The sequence below is a fragment of the Melanostigma gelatinosum genome, assembly GCF_949748355.1.
Source record: "Melanostigma gelatinosum genome assembly, chromosome: 22".
NCBI classification, from domain to species: Eukaryota; Metazoa; Chordata; class Actinopteri; order Perciformes; family Zoarcidae; genus Melanostigma; species Melanostigma gelatinosum.
The window spans coordinates 9,234,137-9,254,799 of record NC_136655.1 but is presented as its reverse complement, the minus strand read 5'-3'; the positions used below and the strand labels follow the sequence as shown (position 1 = coordinate 9,254,799).

Sequence of the window (20,663 nt, the reverse complement as noted above, 5' to 3'; positions counted from 1 at the left end):
AGTGGACCTTGAGGCCATGCTAGGTGACAGTGATGGGTGGCCTTTGCTACTGTCAATGGTCCTCCCTGGTTTAATGGGCACTTCCTGGTTCAGCGAACTGCATTGTGGGTCATTAGGATTCCTCTGCGGCCAGCTGTGGCCTTACCTTATAGCGTCATCTGGATGAAATAGTCACCGGTGTGTGTCAGGGGTGGGATGGGGGCGTTGGAGGGCTGGTGTGCAGTAATAGCGGAATAAGGTTGGCTTTACAACACACGCACATACAGTCCCTACCCAACCCCCACCTGCCAGACATGCACACACCAAATCATCTATCCTCACTTACCTCTGTCCATCCATGTGTATCTAACTGAAACACGAATGGCGTTCCTCTTGGATGGTACAGAATAGGGCTGCCATTCCCAGGAACATTACTTCTGACAGGTTGGGCTTCACTTCCAACGGCCACATGGGTACCCCTGCTGTCATAATACTGCTCCTGCTACTTTTGTATAATAAAGCAGACAGTAGATGCAGCAAATGAGTTTCAGAGTCAACATTTTTTTTAATCTTTGATTGTTAGCAAGCCAATCCAAACCCAAGGCCCAGAGTTACTGAATATACAGAATTTCATATATAAACAGTTGCAACCCCCTTTTAGACATTTAGATCTACTTACCAGAGAATATGATGTTGAATAATGGCAGGTATTTTAATGAATGCTTTGTCATCAGTTTACACAGTGATTAATGAAGCGGCAGCAGTCTTACACAAAGCAGACAGGTATCTGTTTGATTTTCAACAATGCCAAACATCAAAGGCTGGTTTTAATGCACAAAGCCCCCAACATATTGGTATGCAAGGGGTGCTACACAAATAAAGAATATTTTTCAGATTTGTCAGTGCAGGTACAAAAAAGGGGATACAATAAAGAAGAAAGACGTACCACCATGTTTTTAAAAAATGATAAATGAAGGATGGTCGACATCAATGCAGCAGAGGCCAAGACATCCAAGCTTTTACTCTGTGGTGTAGGCCAAGCTCCAAAAATCCCACAGTTACCATGATGCAACTCGATACTATCTTTATTACTGCTTGATAAATGCCTTACAAAATCCACACCCCCATGTTCTTAACACAGGTCTACGTTTGAAAGTCAACAGTCTTTAACCCAATCCAAGATAACCCTTTTAACAGGAGTTATTTTGCCACACTTTAAAGACCTGCATCTGCTAAATGGTTTGTGTGGAGGTTGTCAATGTACTACCAAACTGAATAGAAGCACCGGAGTAGAGGGAAACATCCGATTGAAGCTAAAAACAGCACCGTATCAACAGGTAAGCTTTTCCTGGCTGACTGAATTATCATCACTACACTTTAAAGACTAGCGTTATAAAATAGTGGCAGCTGAAAGGATGTCATTATGTGGAAACAATGAGCCAATGAACGTTAGGCAGTCGTTTCTTTTGAATAAAAACTGAAGTGACTGTTAAGTGCATATGAGACTCAAATGTTACAAACAGATGTTTAATGTGGCTCTGAAAAACAGCACTATTGTCACATGTCTCGATTTCTTATTTAAATTAGTAACATGTGGTAAATGGGATCTCTACTTTTTCAAATTGGGAAACCATATACTGTACATTTAGAAGACAAATTCCATCAATTGTGACAATGCATTGGAAGCCACATGAAATTTGTTCCGCCAGCTGTGCCATAATTTGAACGGATTAGGATCCAATCATCACAAATAGAGCTTCAGCACCCCTGGCTCCACACATCTTCACCAGTGGGCTTCACAGCACGATAACTGACTCCAGTAATCCAGCGTACCACCCAATGTGCACTGACATAAAGGCGTTCGTGCTGTCTGATCTCAGTGTATGCACAAATCAGGCAGTGTACTAAACTGGCGTGTGGAAAGTCAGGACCAGCACATGGTGTAACAATATTATAAACTCCTCACACACCCCACCCAACCTTTGAAGGTCAGGGCTGTCTGCACAGGGAGTTGAATGCCACAGAAATTAATTACTTCCCCTGCCAATCTCTGCTATCAAGGTTTCCCATGACAGAAAAATAGGGGCTGGGGCTTAATTCTTGCCCCCATCCCTCATTTTACCCCACTCCCCTCCTTTCACGACTTCACAGCACTGAAATGAATTTGGCAGCATGGGGTTAATAAAGATTACCCCTTGAGTTATCTTTATGTGATTACCTTTGCAGAGATCAGAAGGAGCCAGTATAGCGAGTCGAGCTAAATTTAGAGACATTTCCTGTGGGACGGGACCAGCCAGTGGAATATCATTACTGTAGCCATTAAAGACCTGCCCCTGTATGTTGACTCATGCTGGGTTCAGTTTGATACTAACGGGATTCTATTTCATTGATGTACCGAACACATGCTGGGCCTTTGTTTGTGTGTTTGATGTGGCGTCCTCCATTGTGTGTGTGTGTACATGTTCATTGCTCTCAGTTCCAGTGCGGTGAGTACTGCAACTCAAGGTGTTAATTAGTAAACCGAATCCAAGGGCCTCAACCAGTTTGAAACTGAAATCCTCAATCTGTGTGTGTATGAGCTACACAATCGACTTGGTACCTTTTTTCTTTTTCCCTGAAGAAAATGTCAACAGCTAGTAGCAGGCAACCGTTCCTGACTGGTACATTGCTCGAATGATAGCAATGCGGGTTCCCACTTTTGGGCATTTTACCATTTTTGGTTCACTCTCGATGCTCTATTTAACCTCATTTCCAGTCACAGCAGGCGACTGTTTTCATGGTAAGCTCTGATAAACCCACTGTCCTCTGCTCAGGACCAACAACTGACAGAGTTAGCAGCAAAAGATATCGATGGTTCCCTCAGGAGTTGGTGGAGAGCAAAGAAGAGCTAAAAGGAAAGTCTCGTGCTTGACTCCAAATAATTACAGAGAAATTGAGGCAATCAAGAACATGTAACATTGCAACAATGCCACCCCAAAAAAAAGCATTTTTAATTCAACTGCTACACTTTCACCTCAAGCGCATACTTATTTAGTTTTTACTTGTGTGTGTGTGTGAGAGAGCATGTGTATAAAAAAGAGGGAGGGGTAGGCATTTGAGGTTGCATGGATATTATCAGTAGTAAAATGAACATAGATTATCTTCGCCGTAAGCAATCTCACTATTTATGCCCCCCCCCCCACTAAGTGATTAGTGACGGTGATGTAGAGCATAAAAATCAAGTTAGACCTCATCTCCCATGGGTGGCATTGTTTCAGTTTAAATCAGCATTGTTTTGTGTGTGTGAAACAGGAAGTGGAGCTGTGCAGGCAGAACAGCCTGGAGAAGCTTGGCTTGACACTTTGCTACAGGACCGACGATGAGGAGGACAGCGGCATCTATGTCAGCCAGGTAGGGACAGATGTTCCCGTTACTTGGTCCTACACTTACACATATTGATAAAAAAAATAGTGTTATCACACTTAACTGTTTAGTCGTAATTGCTTTTTCTGGTCACGCAATTACCTACTTCCCCGATGAGGTCTGATAGAGACAGAGCTACATGTTCCCATGATCAGTTTCCTTTGGAGCAGGAAGTTATTAAAAGATGGCATGAAATCCCATTTGAATTCCCATCTTTACAACCTGAAGCACAGAGCAAGTAGAACTGAATGAGGGAGGTAGGAGAGAAAAACGTTAGCTCGTCAAATATCAACTCTGAATGAGCGATTCATGGCAAAAGAGGAAGTCAGGTTTGAAATGTGATTCCGGTCCTGCCATTCTTATTCCTCCTCATTCCTCCTGCTTTGATTTGTTTTAATTGAAGGTTTTGTTAATTAGCTCTGAGCGACAACCTTCACTTTTCCCCCTCACATAATGTTAAATGACTCATTTACTGTACCACCACTGAATATCAAGAACACGAAACAAAGATTCTTATTCAAATTCAAATGATTTTTCCACATAGAAAAAAAAAAACTGAATGAATGATGAACTGATGAGTGCTTCAAAATGTTCAATCTGACTGCAGGTGCAGTTTCAATCCCAGTATTAACAAAAGAGGCAAGCGTGTGAAAAGTAAGAGCAGTTATGGGGATTAGAATGCTGCCATGAGGATATCAATAACAGAATTACATATCAATTAATCTGTTAACTCTGCCAGCTAGTTCTCTGGTTTTCACCTGCTCAACTGGAACAAGACAAAGAAAATGATTGTTAATATAAAACCTCGGTCTCCCACCGACCGAATGCACACATCTATTTTAAAATGTTTGATAAAAAAAGAATAAAATTGCAAATTTCCCTCATTAAAATGTATGAATGGATAGCATCGGAGCAACTTTAGGAAGTGCCTCATTCTTTTCTCCATTTCCACGAGGGTTTATTTTCCCCCCCGTGTTGCTATCTCTCTTGATCTTCAATGCAAGAACAACAAAGTTTATGAAATTTGAGGGCTTGTATTGTTGCCGCATAATCCACCCGGGATGCATTTTTGAAAAATGTGAGATGTTTATTCATTCAGCTAAAATAAAATCATGTCTGTGCCATAAACTTTTGCGACTTATTGTTTTCAGTTTTTTTTATTATTTATAACTCACATGGTCTCTTGTATAATGTTAAGGACTTACATGCTACCTCAGTCAGTGTCAGTCAGCTACTAAACAACATATGAACCTGTGAAAACAAACCTGTGTCATAAAAGAAATACGAGGTTGTCGGCGAGGAAATAAGCTCTTCTTCATGAAGAAAAAGAACAGACGTTTTAGCTGACAGCAGAGATGAGGGAGCGGTGCATTTGTGGTGTTTTTAGGAGAAAACAGAAATACACAGTGACCGGCTGTCAGCATTGATTTTCATGTTCTTTTGTGCAGGTGGAGCCAAATAGCATAGCAGCGAGAGATGGACGCATCAAGGAAGGAGATCGTATTCTACAGGTGCTTATTGTCGTCGCAGTACAGTCACACAGGTTATATTATGAACGCATTCACAAAAAAAATATATAAAAATGAAACTCATTATTTCCTATTTGAGCTGTCTGTGTTGGTCAAACATGCCTCGTTAGGTCCTCCAAGCTGCTGGCAGGGCAGTCCCGTTAGAGAACAGCTAAGCAGCAGGTGTCTCCAGTCCTGGCAAGCATATGTATATTTAATCACTTCGTTTTGCAGGGAAATTAAAGCCCCATTCACAGTTACACCAGGCCGTACATCATCTCTGGCACTCCGCTCTGTCTCAGTCTTACTCTGCGTCATCATGCGAAAAACACCTCGTAGTTCTCTCAAAACACACACAGTTAAAATGTTACAACCTTATTTGCAATCATTTGCAAAAATTGTTCTGCTTTGGATTGTGTGTTTGTGTATCCAGTCTACCACAAATAAAAGACTGTTTGAGCGCCCATTGTTATCCCGCTGGAATACAGGATTAACAGAGTATGAGGCTTTGCATTATTGATGCCAAGCTTACCAATTAGTGGCACCAGGTGTCGGTCGCACAGGTGAGCAGTCCCTCGTTAGGACTTAATGAGAGGTTGTCTGTGTCTTGTAACAGAACCATATGTGGAAACAACTCTCACCTTACTAATTATACAATTTGATATTAATATCTGTTGTGTGAGCCATGTCTGATATTTGTGAAATTCAGCCCTTTTATATATATTTGACTTTTTTTAGCTTTTGAGAGCATATTTGTGTGTGTGTGTGTGTGTGTGTGTGTGTGTGTGTGTATGCAGATACACACTTGTAGGCCTGACCTCACCCTACTCGTTGATGGGTTCATTAAAAACACCTTCTGCCTCTGACTGCCCTCCGTCTGATTGGCTGTTGCCCTTACCCTGAAAGCCTATTTGAGCCTCCAGTGCCATGCTGTCTGTAAGTTTATCCTGACAGCTTTGAAACCTTTTTTTGCGTCTGACGAGTCTCTCAGTTCTTGGTCAGCACACAAGCAGTTCTCCATGTAATACAGAGCCATGTGGATTTGGTCACAACTGAGGACAATATGCAGTGACAAACTCAACATATCTCTAATTTCAGTTCACTCAATGCACTTCACTTAACCTACACATTTAAAATGGAGACATAATTTTGGTCAAGTTAGAAAAGACACATAGTTTTTAAAGAATGCTTTAGATAGCAATGGCATGTTTGTTACTGTATTATTTAAAATCATTATGTGAGCATCCATTATGTTAGTTGTACCTGATATGTTGAATAAAGAATTACAAAACTAACAAATAGCACAAACTAAGACAAATTAAATATAAATATGCTGTTGAACTTGATCATGCAGTAAAGCTAAACTGTTCAGCTTAATGACTGAGCATATATGTGAACGGCAGTTTGATTTTCTGAGAAAAATATTGAAATGCTTAAATATAGTTTGATGGACATTTACTGCATGTCCTCTCAACTTGCTTCCAGTCTGAACAACAGTGTGCCAACATTACCTCTCCTCCATATTCATTGAACATGGCACTCTCTGATTACATCCCGGTAGTGTGAATGATTGTGGGGAGCGGGGCCCGTTGTACTGCTCGGCCCTATTATCTTCCTCTGACAGACCCATTACTCTAGTGAGGAAAAGATGAACGCCACCTGTCACAGAACAGTTAATTGTGTGTCTGGATGTGCGCTGACAGCAGACTCTCGTGAGGTCGGACTACGCACTTGCAATTGACTCCCCTTACCGAGCATGGAGCCTTTCCTAGGGATTGTGTGGAATCGGAGGGAGGAAAGGGGAAAGACGGAGAGATCCGAGAAAGAAGGGTGTGAAAAGAGACGAATGACGGCGGAAAATGGGCAGCAACAAGAGGGGAAGAGGAGAGATGTGTGATTTCTCAAGGTGTGTCTTGCAAGGAACAAGGGCTAGTTGTATTACACTTATCTTTTCATTCATGTCAGTTAAATGAATGATGGTGAAATTACAGGTCCTTTCTTTGATGTGTGGTTGGGACTCGCTACAAGTTCAGTCCTTTTAACATGACCATTTATACTTGTCTTTGATGTACAGATAAATGGCTGTGAAGTGCAAGACAGAGAGAAAGCCGTTGCCTTGTTGTCAAGTGAAGAAGCAAGGAGCATCATACTGCTGGTGACAAGACCAGAAATCCAGGTAACCACACACACCTACACTCTCGGCCCTTTCTTGAAATCCTATGTCATGTTAAATAGCTGTCTAAGTGCATTCTGCTTTCCTTCGAGCTGTCAGCAAGGTTTTTTGGAGTTTCTTTCAATACACACAAACACACACGGCAAAAGACAAGACTTGTTTCTGACAAGATGTTGTGATTTCAGCTGGAGGAGGAGGTATGGCTGGATGACGAGCAACGGGAGCTTGTGGAGGAGCTGAAGATGGAAATCCTGGAGGAGAGGCGGAAAAAGAAAGGACGCAACTTTGACAGGGGAGATGAGGTGAGGGCGTAAGCTGAGAGAAATGCATCAAAATTGGAGACAGAATTCTACACAACTGGATCACATTCAGTCATGAAGTTTTATAAATCCAGTGCCAGCTTAAAAAAATATATTATTACAGTTGGGCTACCAGGTTGGGTTCGTTACGGTAAGCAAAATGGCAAGTGTCAACTGCAGGTCTATGACAAGACACAAACTCTGGTCTCCAGCATGAAAATCAGACGTGCTTACGCACCAATCAACCACCCTGACATTCACAACCCGACTTTCAGGCTCTCGACATAGGGCACACTACTTACTGCATTGGCATTGGATGTAAATGGTAAGAATTGTCCATTATGAATGTAATTCCAAGGGACACTTGGCTTATCATTCTCCCCTCACAATGCACTTTGTAACATCATGATCTGCAACAAACATAAGTTCTTGCATGAATTCAAGTGCCGTTGAGGAGGACTTACTTTTTTTATTTCTCTTCATGCACCAGCATCTAGCTGAAGAAGATATGACAACAGACACAGCCACGTGCTCCTCCAACAATCAAGACAAAGACAGTGGGTTTGGTCACAGTACAGACAGTCCAGATCACCAACCACTGTTGGCAAGACTCCACAGGAGGAGCCCAGCCCAATGCCTGAGGGAGCGCTGGCGGGTAGAGCATCCACACTCAAGACGAGGGACTTTAGTGCCACAGGACACCCAGGGTCCGAGGACATTGTCCAAAGGCCATGAAGGGGTAATCAGTATTCGGAATGGTGGAGGAGGGGTTTTAGGTTTAGAGAATCGCTTTCAGCAACTTCTGGAGCTCAAGTGTCAAATCCGGAATGGAGGCGAGTGTGGGGTGTACTCCATTCGACACAGCATAGAGTGTAGTGTCACTGAGCAAGGAGTGGAAGAAGATGGCGTAGATTGTGTTGGCGGAGGGAATGGAGTGGAGCGGGAGTTGAGGATGCTAAATGAGGAACTGTGCAGCATTGAGCTTGAGTGCCAGAGCATCATGCAGGCACATCAGCTCCGCCAGGCCCACCAGCTGGACCCCTCACAACCCGCGTCACCAGGACAAAGCCCCAAAGATGGAAACAAGCGACAAGGCAGGTTGGCCGACATCCATGAATACCCTGAGCGATCGGACAGCGATAGGATTCGGGAAAAGGACAGCTCCAGTGCCTACAACACAGCGGAGAGTGCGCGATCAACACCGCTAGGAATGGAGAGATCTCCTGATCATTCTCTGAATAGACACATCAGCATCACCAACCAGAAAAACCTAAGACTGGCTTCCTCCACACCCTACAGCCCCATCCCTATCCCCAATCCCCTGAGTACACCCAGTCGTAGCCGACCGGCAGACCCGGGCCCTGTTATCTCCAGCAGCCCAGACCAGAGCAACCCTTCCCGGTCTGAGTCAGACCCTTCCCTGCCTGCAGACGATGAGAGGTGTGAGAAAAAAGGAAGGAGCAGAGATTCCAGGAGGGCGCTTCCCTATGGTTGTTATCAGACAACCCCCTATCAAGGCCAGGGAGGATCCCGGCAACTCCAGGTAGGTTTGATCAAGAAGAGATGTGTCAACCCTTAAGCTTTGTTTGGAGCTCCGAGCATGAACGAAGCCGTGTCTACTCTATGCGCTGCATTATTCTCCGAAACACCAGAGGGCGTACAAACAAAATGAACTGTGAAGAATCAAAAAGACAACCATTGTAACCCATACATTTGCCCATAGACTGTGGGTGTAATCGGCAAAAAAGCCATAAACCAACCTCCACAATGCCGAGGAGGGATTGTAATTATCTGTAAACTTATATCTCATATTTATGGAATACTTTATTGCTTTTGTACAAGCCCTATAAAGAAACAAGTCAAGTATTACATAGATTATAAAGAAACAAGGGTTGATTTGGCTGGCAGAATATATACTCAAATTAAGCGTTTTAAGACCTGCTTCTAAAACAAATTGACCTATTTTATATAATCCCTGGACATGTAAAGAGTGTTTTTATCAGTGAAGCGCCATGACCACTTGCGGGGCCTACCCGCTGGCTTGATTATGCTGAGTATAAACGAAGCTTAATGCTGATATGCCTTTGAGAGAGGCACATCTGAAGACAATGCCCTGCTAACAATGTCCTCTCTGTTGCAGAGCTACATGCAGCTGCTACAGCAGCACTCATCCCTGGAGTATTCCCAGAGTCAGCTGAGTCTGCTCAGTGTCTGTCGAGATCCCGTTCACCGGACGGGACGCCCTGGGGAACCCCGTCTAGAGTGGAAGGTCAAAGTTCGGGCTGACGGCACGCGCTACGTGGCCCGGAGGCCTGCTCGCGACCGCATTCTGAGGGAGCGGGCGCTCAGGATCAGAGAAGAGAGGAGCGGAGGCATGACCACAGATGACGATGCTATGAGCGAGATGAAGATGGGCCGCTACTGGAGCAAAGAGGAGAGGAAGCAGCACTTGGCGCGGGCCAGGGAGCAAAGAAAGAGGAGGGAGTTCATGCAAAAGAGCCGCCTCGAGTGTCTAAAGGAGGGGCCAGCCAGTGGAGCTGAGGGCAGGAAGGAGGTCAATATCTTGGAGCTCAGTCACAAAAAGATGATGAAGAAACGAAACAAAAAGATCCTGGATAACTGGATGACCATCCAGGAGCTGATGAGCCATGGGGCTCGAGTCCCAGAGGGCTCCAAAGTACATAACGCTTTCCTATCTGTCACAACTGTCTAGCGGACACAAGCAGCACTGCATATTTCTAAGTACTGAACACTGAACCTGCATTTCAGGAACTACTGCTTTATGTAATAAACAATTGTCTGTTTGTGAAATGTGATGAATAATGTCACTGCTGGAGGACTTCTGTAGCATTCCCAAGGCAACTTTGTAACTATCACTTCAAGAATGTTTGAATTGTAATACACTCATCATTACAAGACCTCAGCCATTCAAAATGTTTTGGTAATGCACTGGCTTTTGATAGGAGATGCTTTTGGTAGCATATTGGTTCAAATTGATTCACAGAAAAAAGTGCTGAACCAACACGATAACTTCATGTACTACTATTGTCTCTCCGTACTCCATATTCTTGTGTTTCATTGCATATGAAGCAACTTCACTTGCCTCGTTCAAAGTGGCATTTTTTTATAAATCGGGGAAAATACAATATTTTTCACACTTTGTAAACTCTAAACTTTTTGTAAGCATTTTTTTACACTGAATGTCATTTTCTGTGAACATTTAATTTGTGCTATCTTATTTATGTTACGTATCACCAAACCATCAAGATCAGAGTTGACACTATTTGATTGTACTGTGTGCCAGACCAACTCAAGAGAAATTAGAAACTCTGTGAAATCACTGAACTCATCTCATAAAACATTCCTTTCATTGTGTTGATAACGTCTGTTGAGTCGGAGTCATCTGAAAAATTGAAAGCTCTTTTTGAAAGGCTTTTTGAAACAGTTTTACCTCACAGTCAAACCCCTCGAGTCGGCCCTGAACCCTTACTAAACCATAAATGCGCGAATTATGTTTAAAATGTTGAATAGATTCATATTTATATTCTTTACCGTTATTTCTATTTATTGTAAATGAATTTGTATGGTGCGTCAATAAATGTTTCGCATTAAGCGGCTACCCTTCATAGGGAAGTCCAGGAAATGTATCAACTCAAACCTGCTGCTTTTCACTGTAAAGTTCATTGAAGAGGCCTTGAGTTCAGTATTTGTTGATGGTGGTATTTGTAATAAAACTAATGATAAAAAAGATTAAGAAAAAAAACGTCTTTTTGATCATTTTGTCTTTTTTCACATCTATATAATTCTTCACAATGACTTTTTTTCAGCCCCTGGAATTTAGTGCCTTTCCAACATCATCAGGTCAAACTTGTAATTTGTCTCAAATTTGTCCAAGCTGGGAAGCATTACACCAGCTTGCAAGCATTGTCATGCTGAGGTTTAGCCCTACCAGTGTGCTTAAGAGAGCCTGTGGAATCTTATTTAAACATTTTTTTATTCAGCCTTTTCTATGCCAAAGACACATTTTCTGTGAAAATACAAAAAAAAAAAACCGTACCTGACAAACTCACTATCAGTTTCATGTTTCTGCTATCCTCCCCAATGCTTAGAGTCAAACACACAGAGCTCCAAAGTTTTCAGTAATTCACTTTAACTGTGGCTCAGTCACCATGCATTATGCATGCGGGGGCCAGCAGTTTACACTGCTGTGAGAGGCACAACAGCAACACTATATCTATAATAAAACATGCTCTTTCTGAAGAAAATGTATTGTCTCCTGCAGAGAACAACACATCTGATCATATGTGCTTTTGTGTGTGTGGTGTCCGGCTATACACGAGAAGAGGCGGCCAGGTTATTTATCTAAGCTGCATAATGCAGGAAGATCTACCTAAGTGCTGCCACTGATCGATACTGTGCAATCAGCTACACTCTAAAAGACATGGATTCTGTTTGTGAGTGATTATAAAGAAAATGATTGCTAATTGAACACATGGGAGAATTAAATGCAGACTGCAATGATTGCCGCACCTGTAAAAAACGACCAAACCAAACCTCCTGATCTCCATATTCACACTCACAGGAAGTCATAAAGCATTTTCATGTGTTGTGGCTTGATAGCACACATCGCAATTTACCCTGTCGCTATAGTTTACAGTATTCATGTATTCACACTGGGATGACTGAGTGACAGGGTGTTTTGTGTGGGGGGGCTGGATACGGGTGCAGGGAGGCTGTGTGCGTGTGTGGGGGGGGGGGGTTGCATGTCCATTTAGCAATAGGAAGCATCAAAGCTAAACTATACTCCCATTTCAAAGCATTAAGGAGACGCCGGGGAAGTCTCCTCATCCCCTGACAATCTGCTGCGTCTGTCCACAGCCCACTGAACTGATGAATTAATGAGCGACGTCAGACTGGCAACCCCATCGCCGGGGCTTTTATGCATAACATATTAAATCAGGTATAAGCGCTGCACCAACCACGTTTCTCACAGCTAACCATCTCGCTGTATAATATCCGACCGGTTATTTCTGTGCGACAGAAGTGGCACAAGAACTGAGGAAAGATTCGGTGCAGTCAACCTATTGTAAATGATTAATCCCAATGTGCATAGCAACGATAATTGGACGTTGATCTGTTATGGTGGTGTGGTGTGGTTGCCTAAGGCTTGTATTTCTATACACACATGAAGCACAATGGCATGACCATGATAAAGAGCTTAATGCTAAGGCATTGAGGCTGAGGTTGCATGCAAGCTTCACGCATCAAGACAGGATGTACAAAGAGAATACCACCTTGGATGGATTACGCTTGTTCAAAGGAGCCCTGCCTTTGCTTTAATGTGTCATAACTATGACGTTAGCACATACAATGGAAAAGTCTACATTTTACATGCTCAAACATGGCGTTATGAATAAAATGCTTTATTGGTCGCCGCTGGATGGATGCAGACACTGCTGCGGTTAAAGTGAAAAGGGTCCATGAAAAGGTCACCATCAGCAGATTCTGATCACAAGTTGAAATCTCACGTGAATTTCAAAGACAGTTTGTTTTAATTTTGGCAAATTTGCTGTCTCGGTGAAAATATTTTTGGATTGCTCTCTCATACCAATCTTTACAAACTCTCGGCAAAAAAAATGAATGAATCTCCCAAAATGTCAAACTTTTTATTCCTTTAATGGATGTCACATTCATAGATGTTTTTAAGGATAGTTTGAAGAAAAACTCACCAGCAAATTTACACAAACAAACAACCTGAGTGAAAAACTTGACAGGAAGAGTGAAAGAAAAATAAATGCAGCAGAAAGTCCAGGTGACATCCATTGATTTTCCTGTTAGAAATAAAAGTGTGAAGGAGCTGCAACTCCACGAGGAAGAACACCTGGGGGGGGGGGGGGGGGGGGGGGGTTGTTCATCCAGTAGTGTTTGCGGAAGAGTTACGTTGGTGTTTGTTGGAAACTTTACAACGGTTTAGTCAGTCAAATCTGGAGCTGTCCTCACAGCAGGATGTCCCCCAAAACAACATGAGCACGATGATGTGAAATCTTTATATCCTGACTCCTTTTCCCAGTCTTCTCATCGCTTTAATCTAGCGGCGCCTTTGAAGCAGCTGCGAACGAGCAGGACTAGAACAAAATTATCTGCTTTTTTCTGAGACGCCGGCTTAGACGACGTTATGGGAAACGGGTGACATTTTGTGTGTGTGTGTGTTTGATTATGCCGTGGGCCATTATAAAAAAACAACTTGGGAGTTCCTCAGCTGATGCTCCATTATAAGACAGAAAATATGTGGAAATGGAGCTTTTCTGTGGCTTATTTGATGGCACATTTTAACACAGATGACAATAAATCTAAAAATACATTTATAATGTGTGTGATTCATTTTGAAACAGTGGGTCATGGATTTCACACAGAGGTTTACAAAAACAAGGTTCTCATTTCTATCCGATGACTGTTGATTCATTGGTTTAAACCGTAGCCAAATTACGCAAACTATGGGAGTTGGTTGAAATCCTTTCAGCAAGTCCACCAAGTCACCAAGTTTCAGCATGTCCCAATTTTGACAAAATTGACTCTGAGGACGAGGACTGAGAATGTGTTTGGCAAACATGGAGTGCTGCAGGGATGAAGTATTTTTGTTGGCCAACCATGAAAGCTGGCATCGCAAAAAGCAAAAACGCCAATGGGATATGTCCATTGGATTTTGGATGATTGCAGAAAATAACCCCTGTGGCAAACACACGTTTCAGATACTTACACATTTTGTTCAGCAGGATAATCTCCACAAATGAACACCACTTGAAGCGTGAATGCAATTGTCAAAACTAAAAAAGCGAACGTCAGTTTACACGAGGCGGGATGACGTTTAGTAGTCTCATTTATAAGCAACCGCCTTTTTATAGACGCATAAAAGCTCCCTGAAAAGGATGCTTTACTGCTCGCCGATGTGAACGCTTTGAGTGTTGTACTGTTGAATGGATGACCGGCAGATGTACATTTGTTCAATCAGTGTTGTTTGTCTTTCCAACGACAGCCAAGTCAGTCATCTTTTTTAATATGCAGCAGCGCAATCATGAGTTGTGTATTATCACGGAATAAATTACTTATTAGGGTGGGGGTAATGACTGCTAATTTTCCATTCATTAAACCTCTTTTTACGGCCTCAATTATGCGCTAATGTCCCAATCAGACTTCTAATTAACGAAATGGATATTTTCCACTGTCTTTCCCTCACGAAGGACAAGCAACTCTACTCCTGTGGAGTCTGTTTCAGACACAGAAATATCACCACACTCTTTTTATCTTTGCTGGAGCAACTTCTTCTCCCTGCATGAACTTATTGTGATGTTTCTTTTAAGGCTTTGCACAAAAGGCCTGTACCGGTACTTTCTGTTCGATTCTTTGCAGAATACAAATCAACCTCTTGGAACTTGTCTGCTCTTACTCACTTGGATGATCCTACCCGAACATGTAATATATCATTAAAAAAAAGATCATATTTATGACACATTGTCGGCAATTAAGTCGATTTTGTGTCATTGTGTGGTTTCAGCAGATAAGACGCCGCCGCCAGCATAGACCAAGCAACGTCAAGAGCTGCTATTATAGAATAAAAACCCGTGCAGAGTATTAGCAGCAACAGTATAGGCTCAACACGTGCGGTAATTAGCTCTATAAAATATGCATAGGGCCAGTCCTGACACAGATTTAACGCTTGAGATAATTGGTATGTAACAGATTACATACGGAGAAGGTGGGATAGCGGGGAACACTGCATAGGCTTTTTTTGAGTGAGGCACAGTAGGTGTGTCTTGGAGAATATTGATCATGATTCCTGTTTCAAATTTTCATTTCACCTGCAAGAGGTCCTATTGATGAACCAATTCAAATCTGAATGAAACACTTAACAATCAACTGGATTGACTTAAAATAAGGTGTTTTGTTCCTAATGTCCCATGATGTGAGATATAATATAACCTCCTTCAAATGTTGATTTCATTTTTATTATTTGGAACCTCCTCATATACTGCAATGTGAACATAATGCTTTGAAGCAGCTGTTTCAGTCTCAGCATTGACAAATAGCGGTAGGTTGCAGCTGGTTTCATAATCCAGCCGAGCCAACACCTGGATTATCCTGAGAGACAAACACATTCTGTGCCAGTCTCTCCTGTGGGTTGAAGGCTTTGATTAGCCAGTGATGCGCTCAGCTATTGATCTGGCTGACTGCTCATCTTTTTCAGTTATTACTGGTTTACTGCCGGTGCCCTGGTAGGCTCAGTGTTAAAGTGCTGTGCTGGGAACACCATCTCTGTCCTGCTGCAGAGCAAAAGACAAAACAGCTTTTTCCACAAACTATAGCTTTGTGTGAAAAACGCTGCATCGGCTCCTGTTTTGCAACATCAACAATTACCTAAAATATAGTGTTGTCAACCAAAGACTAGGCAGCCATCTCAGCATTTATGTTTATGAAAACTAGAAACTCTTCTCCTGCTTTAGTTTCACCGCTGCATTACCACCACAATAACTCAGTGTGAATTGATAGCAAAGATAAAAAAGAAAATAGTTCCATTAACACGTGAGATGTCGTGTTATGGAAAAATGCCAATCCATATGCAATCTAACACAATGTATTGCATCAGTTGAGACAGCACTACATCTTCACAAGCTGTTTTTAACAGAAACTTAACAGTGAGAACTTGTGACCTCCCGGAGGTAGGGACCAAACATGAATGGCTTTTGACTGTGGTAGTAGGTTTAAGTATTCCACAATAAAAATAACAACATGCTATTGTACTTAGAAAGACATTATTTTGTGATGCAGTTGCCATGACTTTTAGCCATGCTATTGACGCATCTTTTGGGATAAAAATGTCAGTTGGTCCCAGACACCTGCAACATTGTGAGGTGGAATGGCTTTTTCTTTGACAAAGATCCTATGTGTCTTAACTTTGAACCGCTGGATCAAAGCTTTTATGTGTACATGGAGGACAGAAAGAACCAGGGTCCTCCAATGTCAGTGCTGGCCACAGACATCAGACCTCAAGCCTGACAATATTATGTTTGGAGACCACCGGCAGCAGCCACTGAGAGTGAAGATTATTGACTTTGACCTGGAGCAATATGTGTTGTCTCTGTGCGGACCACCTGGACATGGCACCAGAAGCCAAGCTGCACATTCCCTTTATTAATGAGGCCATTGAATGTGGTCTCTGGGCCTGCTAGCTGCAGAAATCGCTACTGGGTACCCACTCTGTCCTGACTAAGACGATTACTTCAACGAACAGCAGACCAGTGAAGACCCCCGAGGAGTTTGCTTATGAGATGGGCTTGTATGCTCAGGATACGAGACACATCAGACTCAAGGGTCTTGATGACCTTAAGGAGGCAATGGAGATGAACTGTGGACACCAGAGTATCTATTCGTAGATCCGGCCAAGAGGATCCTCGAGTAGGATGCAAACCTGCGCATCAAACCCCTGGAGGTTCTGAGGAGCCTTCTTCCAAGCGCCCATCCTGACACCTTAATAGTGACAATGGACACTAAGGAGGCAGAGCCAGACATCAGCTGGCAGCCTACCTTATATCAGATAGGACTAGGGAGCATTCTTAGATGACAGAGATTCACAACTACAACTGACTCCCTTGCGTGCCGCATTGCTGCTCTGTGTTTTCCTGTCTGCAAAGGCTGGACAGTCAGTGGCATTGGACAGACCTGGGCCTTATGTGAACAGCCAGTCACTCCACAGATGACTGTATTGGCTTTCTTGTTTCATCTTTTTTGTAGCTATTTCTTTTTTCAGTCAATAAATCTATTTTTAATCTTATTTGTTGTAAATAGCTTTTCTTTTTCTACCAATTTGCTGTTAATGAATGTATAATTTATCTACAAATTATGTGTATATAAATGTGTTGTTTTTCTATGTGTTGAAAGTGATATACGTAGAATGGGTTAATGTTGGTGGAGTGTAGTATCATCACCATCTTCTTGCTGTAAACTCTCAACACAGTTTAACACTTAATTGTTCCATCGTCCTTTTCATTAGCACAGGTCTGTTGGTTGAATCTCTTTACAATTCTTTCTGAAATTTAGTGAAAACAGCTGATGCCTCAAATGTCACAGCTTTATTGTAGAACGCACAAATGGGCTTTGGGGGCATAAAGGACCTCATATGAGTCAACTAAATGCATTTAGGAGTAAGGAGATTATTATTCCACTTCGGTAAATGGTATAGGAGTTTCACAGTTTAAATGCAGAAATACAATGGGGTGTGCACTTCTTTGATCCTTTCCTGCAAAGTCTATAGACCATATGGATCATTGGTTACTGAAGTGTTTTTCACCAAGTTACTTCATCCTCCATGAATAGCTCCCTGAATGGCCTACTTGGAAGTGGCAGCCTTAACCAAGTGTCATTAGGCCAGACGAAAGCAAATTGATTTCAGTGGCAAGAGCATTTCCAGAGGAACAAGTGCCTCCATGACATTTTCTTAAACACAGAGAGGATGTGTTTTCTTTCTCTTATTGTGGGGGGGGGGGCACAGATGGTGCTCCTTTCCCCTATAGTCCCTGTGAAGCTGTGAAAGCGAGGACAGGGAATGAGACGAAAACCAGATCTCACTTGGAGTAATTGATCTGGTTTTATGAGAAGCTGCACTGGGATGTTTAAGTCGAGTCATTGGGATCCGTGGGCCAATCATGCTGAGGAAAAATGAAGTGAATGGCTGCTTAAAGCAATAAAGGCTGTTCAATATTTGTTGCCTTTTATATTTGCGACAAAATGAGGAAAATAGTACATGTCGTCATAGGATATCAAAGTGTGTCAATACACCTACATTGCTGTGAAACTATCACCCAGTACATATTTAGTGATAGAGCTCCTCAAATGTCACATAAATCTTGAAAACAGCCAGAATTACAAATATGATAAAGTGAAGTAGAGCAAGAGCATTCTCACAGCACTGTGTGGACAACTGGTGCTTTGAGCTAAATGCAAAGTCAGCACGCCAACATTCTTACAGAGATGACGCTAACACACTGATGTTTAGCAGGCATAATGTTCATCACATTCACCAATTTTAACCTGATGATGGCACTAAAGGAAAAGTCAGAGCATCGCCTAAGCTATTATGATTCAACCTGGGTGGGGCATGAATGTCTGTACCAAATGTCATGGCAATCTGGTAGTTGGTGAGACATTTCACTCTGAGCCATGCAATGTAAATGTAAACTTTATGGTGGCGCTGGAGAAAAGAATTCAGGGGATCACCAAAGTAGGGTTCATCCTCTGGGCACCAGGAATGTCATGGCAATCCATCCATAACCGCTGCTATATCATAGCTGGAAATGGATATGGAAGTAACTTTAAGTCATACATTCTTAAAGTCAACTTAAAGAGAGAATCCAGGTATCCCAGAGTGCGAAGCTCTTTCTAATTTGATTAAAAACAAAACGTCTTTAGGATCTTTCGGAGTTTATGAAGTTATCCAAGAAGATTTCTGAAACTGTCCATCTCTTCTTTGACAAACTGGCTTTAGGCAATCTGAGACCCACCAAAGACTTACTAAGATAATATAAATACGATGTGTTATATACTGACAAGGTGGCTACATGTTGCAGAATTTCGTCTCTTATCTGTTGTCTTTGTCTCCAACTTATTTGGTCAAAAGGTTGAAAACACAAAGTACACCTCCTGGACATTTGCAGAAAAGGAAAGACAGTGTTTTTAAAGGTTGAAATCAATAAGAGATGTGTGAAAAAAAAGAAAACACAAGGAAACATCAAGGGATATCAATAAAAAACAGCTTTAGACCAAAGCAGCTTATTTGACAGCATGACTGAAAAGTGTTTGTTTTGCGATCGATTAAGCTAATTAACTGTTTCACACAGCCGAGCTCTGTAAACATCAGCTGAAACAACCGGTCGATAAAGACAGAACCATCTGACGTTCTACGTGTTGCATTTGTCTCCCGCACTGCTTTAACAAACTTACATTATGCTTCACGCTCTTATCGATTCGATCACTGTTATGAGAGAATTTGTCATGTAAGTCGTCGCTACTGGACTTTCATCGGCAGATTTCCGTACAGTTCCCGGCGCAGGGCGTCTCGTGATCTGATGGAGTAATAGTCTCGTATTTAATTGCCATTTGACAAAGTAAGGCTGAGTGGAAAAAAAGGAGCAGAGTCAGTGTCTACAGTTGAACATCAGCTGCAGAAACGTCAAGGCACTGTGGAAAAATGTATTTACAGACAATAAGCCACTCGTATAAATGTCCACTGTAATGTAAAAAAAGTGAGTATATCCACAGTAACCTGGATATTGTCTATTAGTTAATAATGTTGTGAGGTAGCTCTGCGAGAGACTTTATATTGTGGTTTGACACGATGGACTTCTTAAAGACAGACGAAGGTAGCAACTAGCTGGTGAACATAGCGGCGTATTTAGTCACTAAAGAGCCACATCTTTTTCACAAGAGATGGTGGAGAGCAAAACAAAGTTAAAAGAAGAGTGACATTTTGGACTTGCATTTTGCAAGGTATAGCCAGAAACACGACTCCAAATGAATGCTGCTGTTGCTTCGTGTCTTCTGGGTGTGTAAATTTGGAAGATGTTGGCGAACAAGTTTGACATATTTAATGAGGTGGTAATGTCAATTTAGTGTTTACTGCTTTTTGTGATGCCACCAAGTAAAAACAAAAAAAAATCAATTAATTCAGGTTCAAACTATAAAAGTCTGAATTCAGGCCTATTTTTTGTCTAACTAAACTGTAAGTTATTTGATCATAACCAATAGAGATTATGGCCTCGACTAAGAAAATGAGGCCCAGATTGTAAAAACACATTTCTTACATAAAAGTACCATTTGCCTACAGAGCACAACCGTAACACTCCAGTACAGTCTCACTGACTTCTCCAGAATAGAAGACAATAAATGCCCACAGCAATGTTCCTTTTACATCAGTGCACATTGAAGGTGTCCTTCCTCATCTCTCGTCCTCTGCTTACTGTATTTCCATGTTTTTCTTTTCACCCATGGTTGCGTCTCCTAACATTGAAGCCTCGCTGCAGGGCCCTTCATAATCAGGTAAGCCAGCCATTCACCAGATGGAACCTCCTTAAATCCCCCTTATATTTACCCACATGTTCCCCTCAGGGTGTTGAGGCCAACTAATAAGCAAAAGGCTACATTGGAGCTCATGCTGGAAATCCTGCAATCCTTCATCACTGATAGGAGAAAGACCATGAGGAGAGCCTTGGGGGAGAGAAGTAGACATGGCTATTAACACTGGACCACCTAAAC

General features: G+C 42.2%; 1 protein-coding gene across 1 annotated transcript in view; it reads left to right on the top strand.

Moving 5' to 3' along the window:
- pdzrn4 (PDZ domain containing ring finger 4) overlaps positions 1-10,191 on the top strand; it is a gene marked incomplete at its 5' end in the record, with an annotated part of 31,514 nt that extends 21,323 nt beyond the window's left edge. The window contains 6 exons of the mRNA XM_079294349.1: positions 3,271-3,369; positions 4,830-4,892; positions 6,964-7,065; positions 7,248-7,364; positions 7,852-8,904; positions 9,502-10,191. Of these exons, the coding sequence (XP_079150475.1) occupies positions 3,271-3,369; positions 4,830-4,892; positions 6,964-7,065; positions 7,248-7,364; positions 7,852-8,904; positions 9,502-10,074 (2,007 nt within the window). The 3' untranslated portion in view covers positions 10,075-10,191. The remainder of the gene's footprint in view (positions 1-3,270; positions 3,370-4,829; positions 4,893-6,963; positions 7,066-7,247; positions 7,365-7,851; positions 8,905-9,501) is intronic.
- Positions 10,192-20,663: the final 10,472 nt, after the last annotated feature.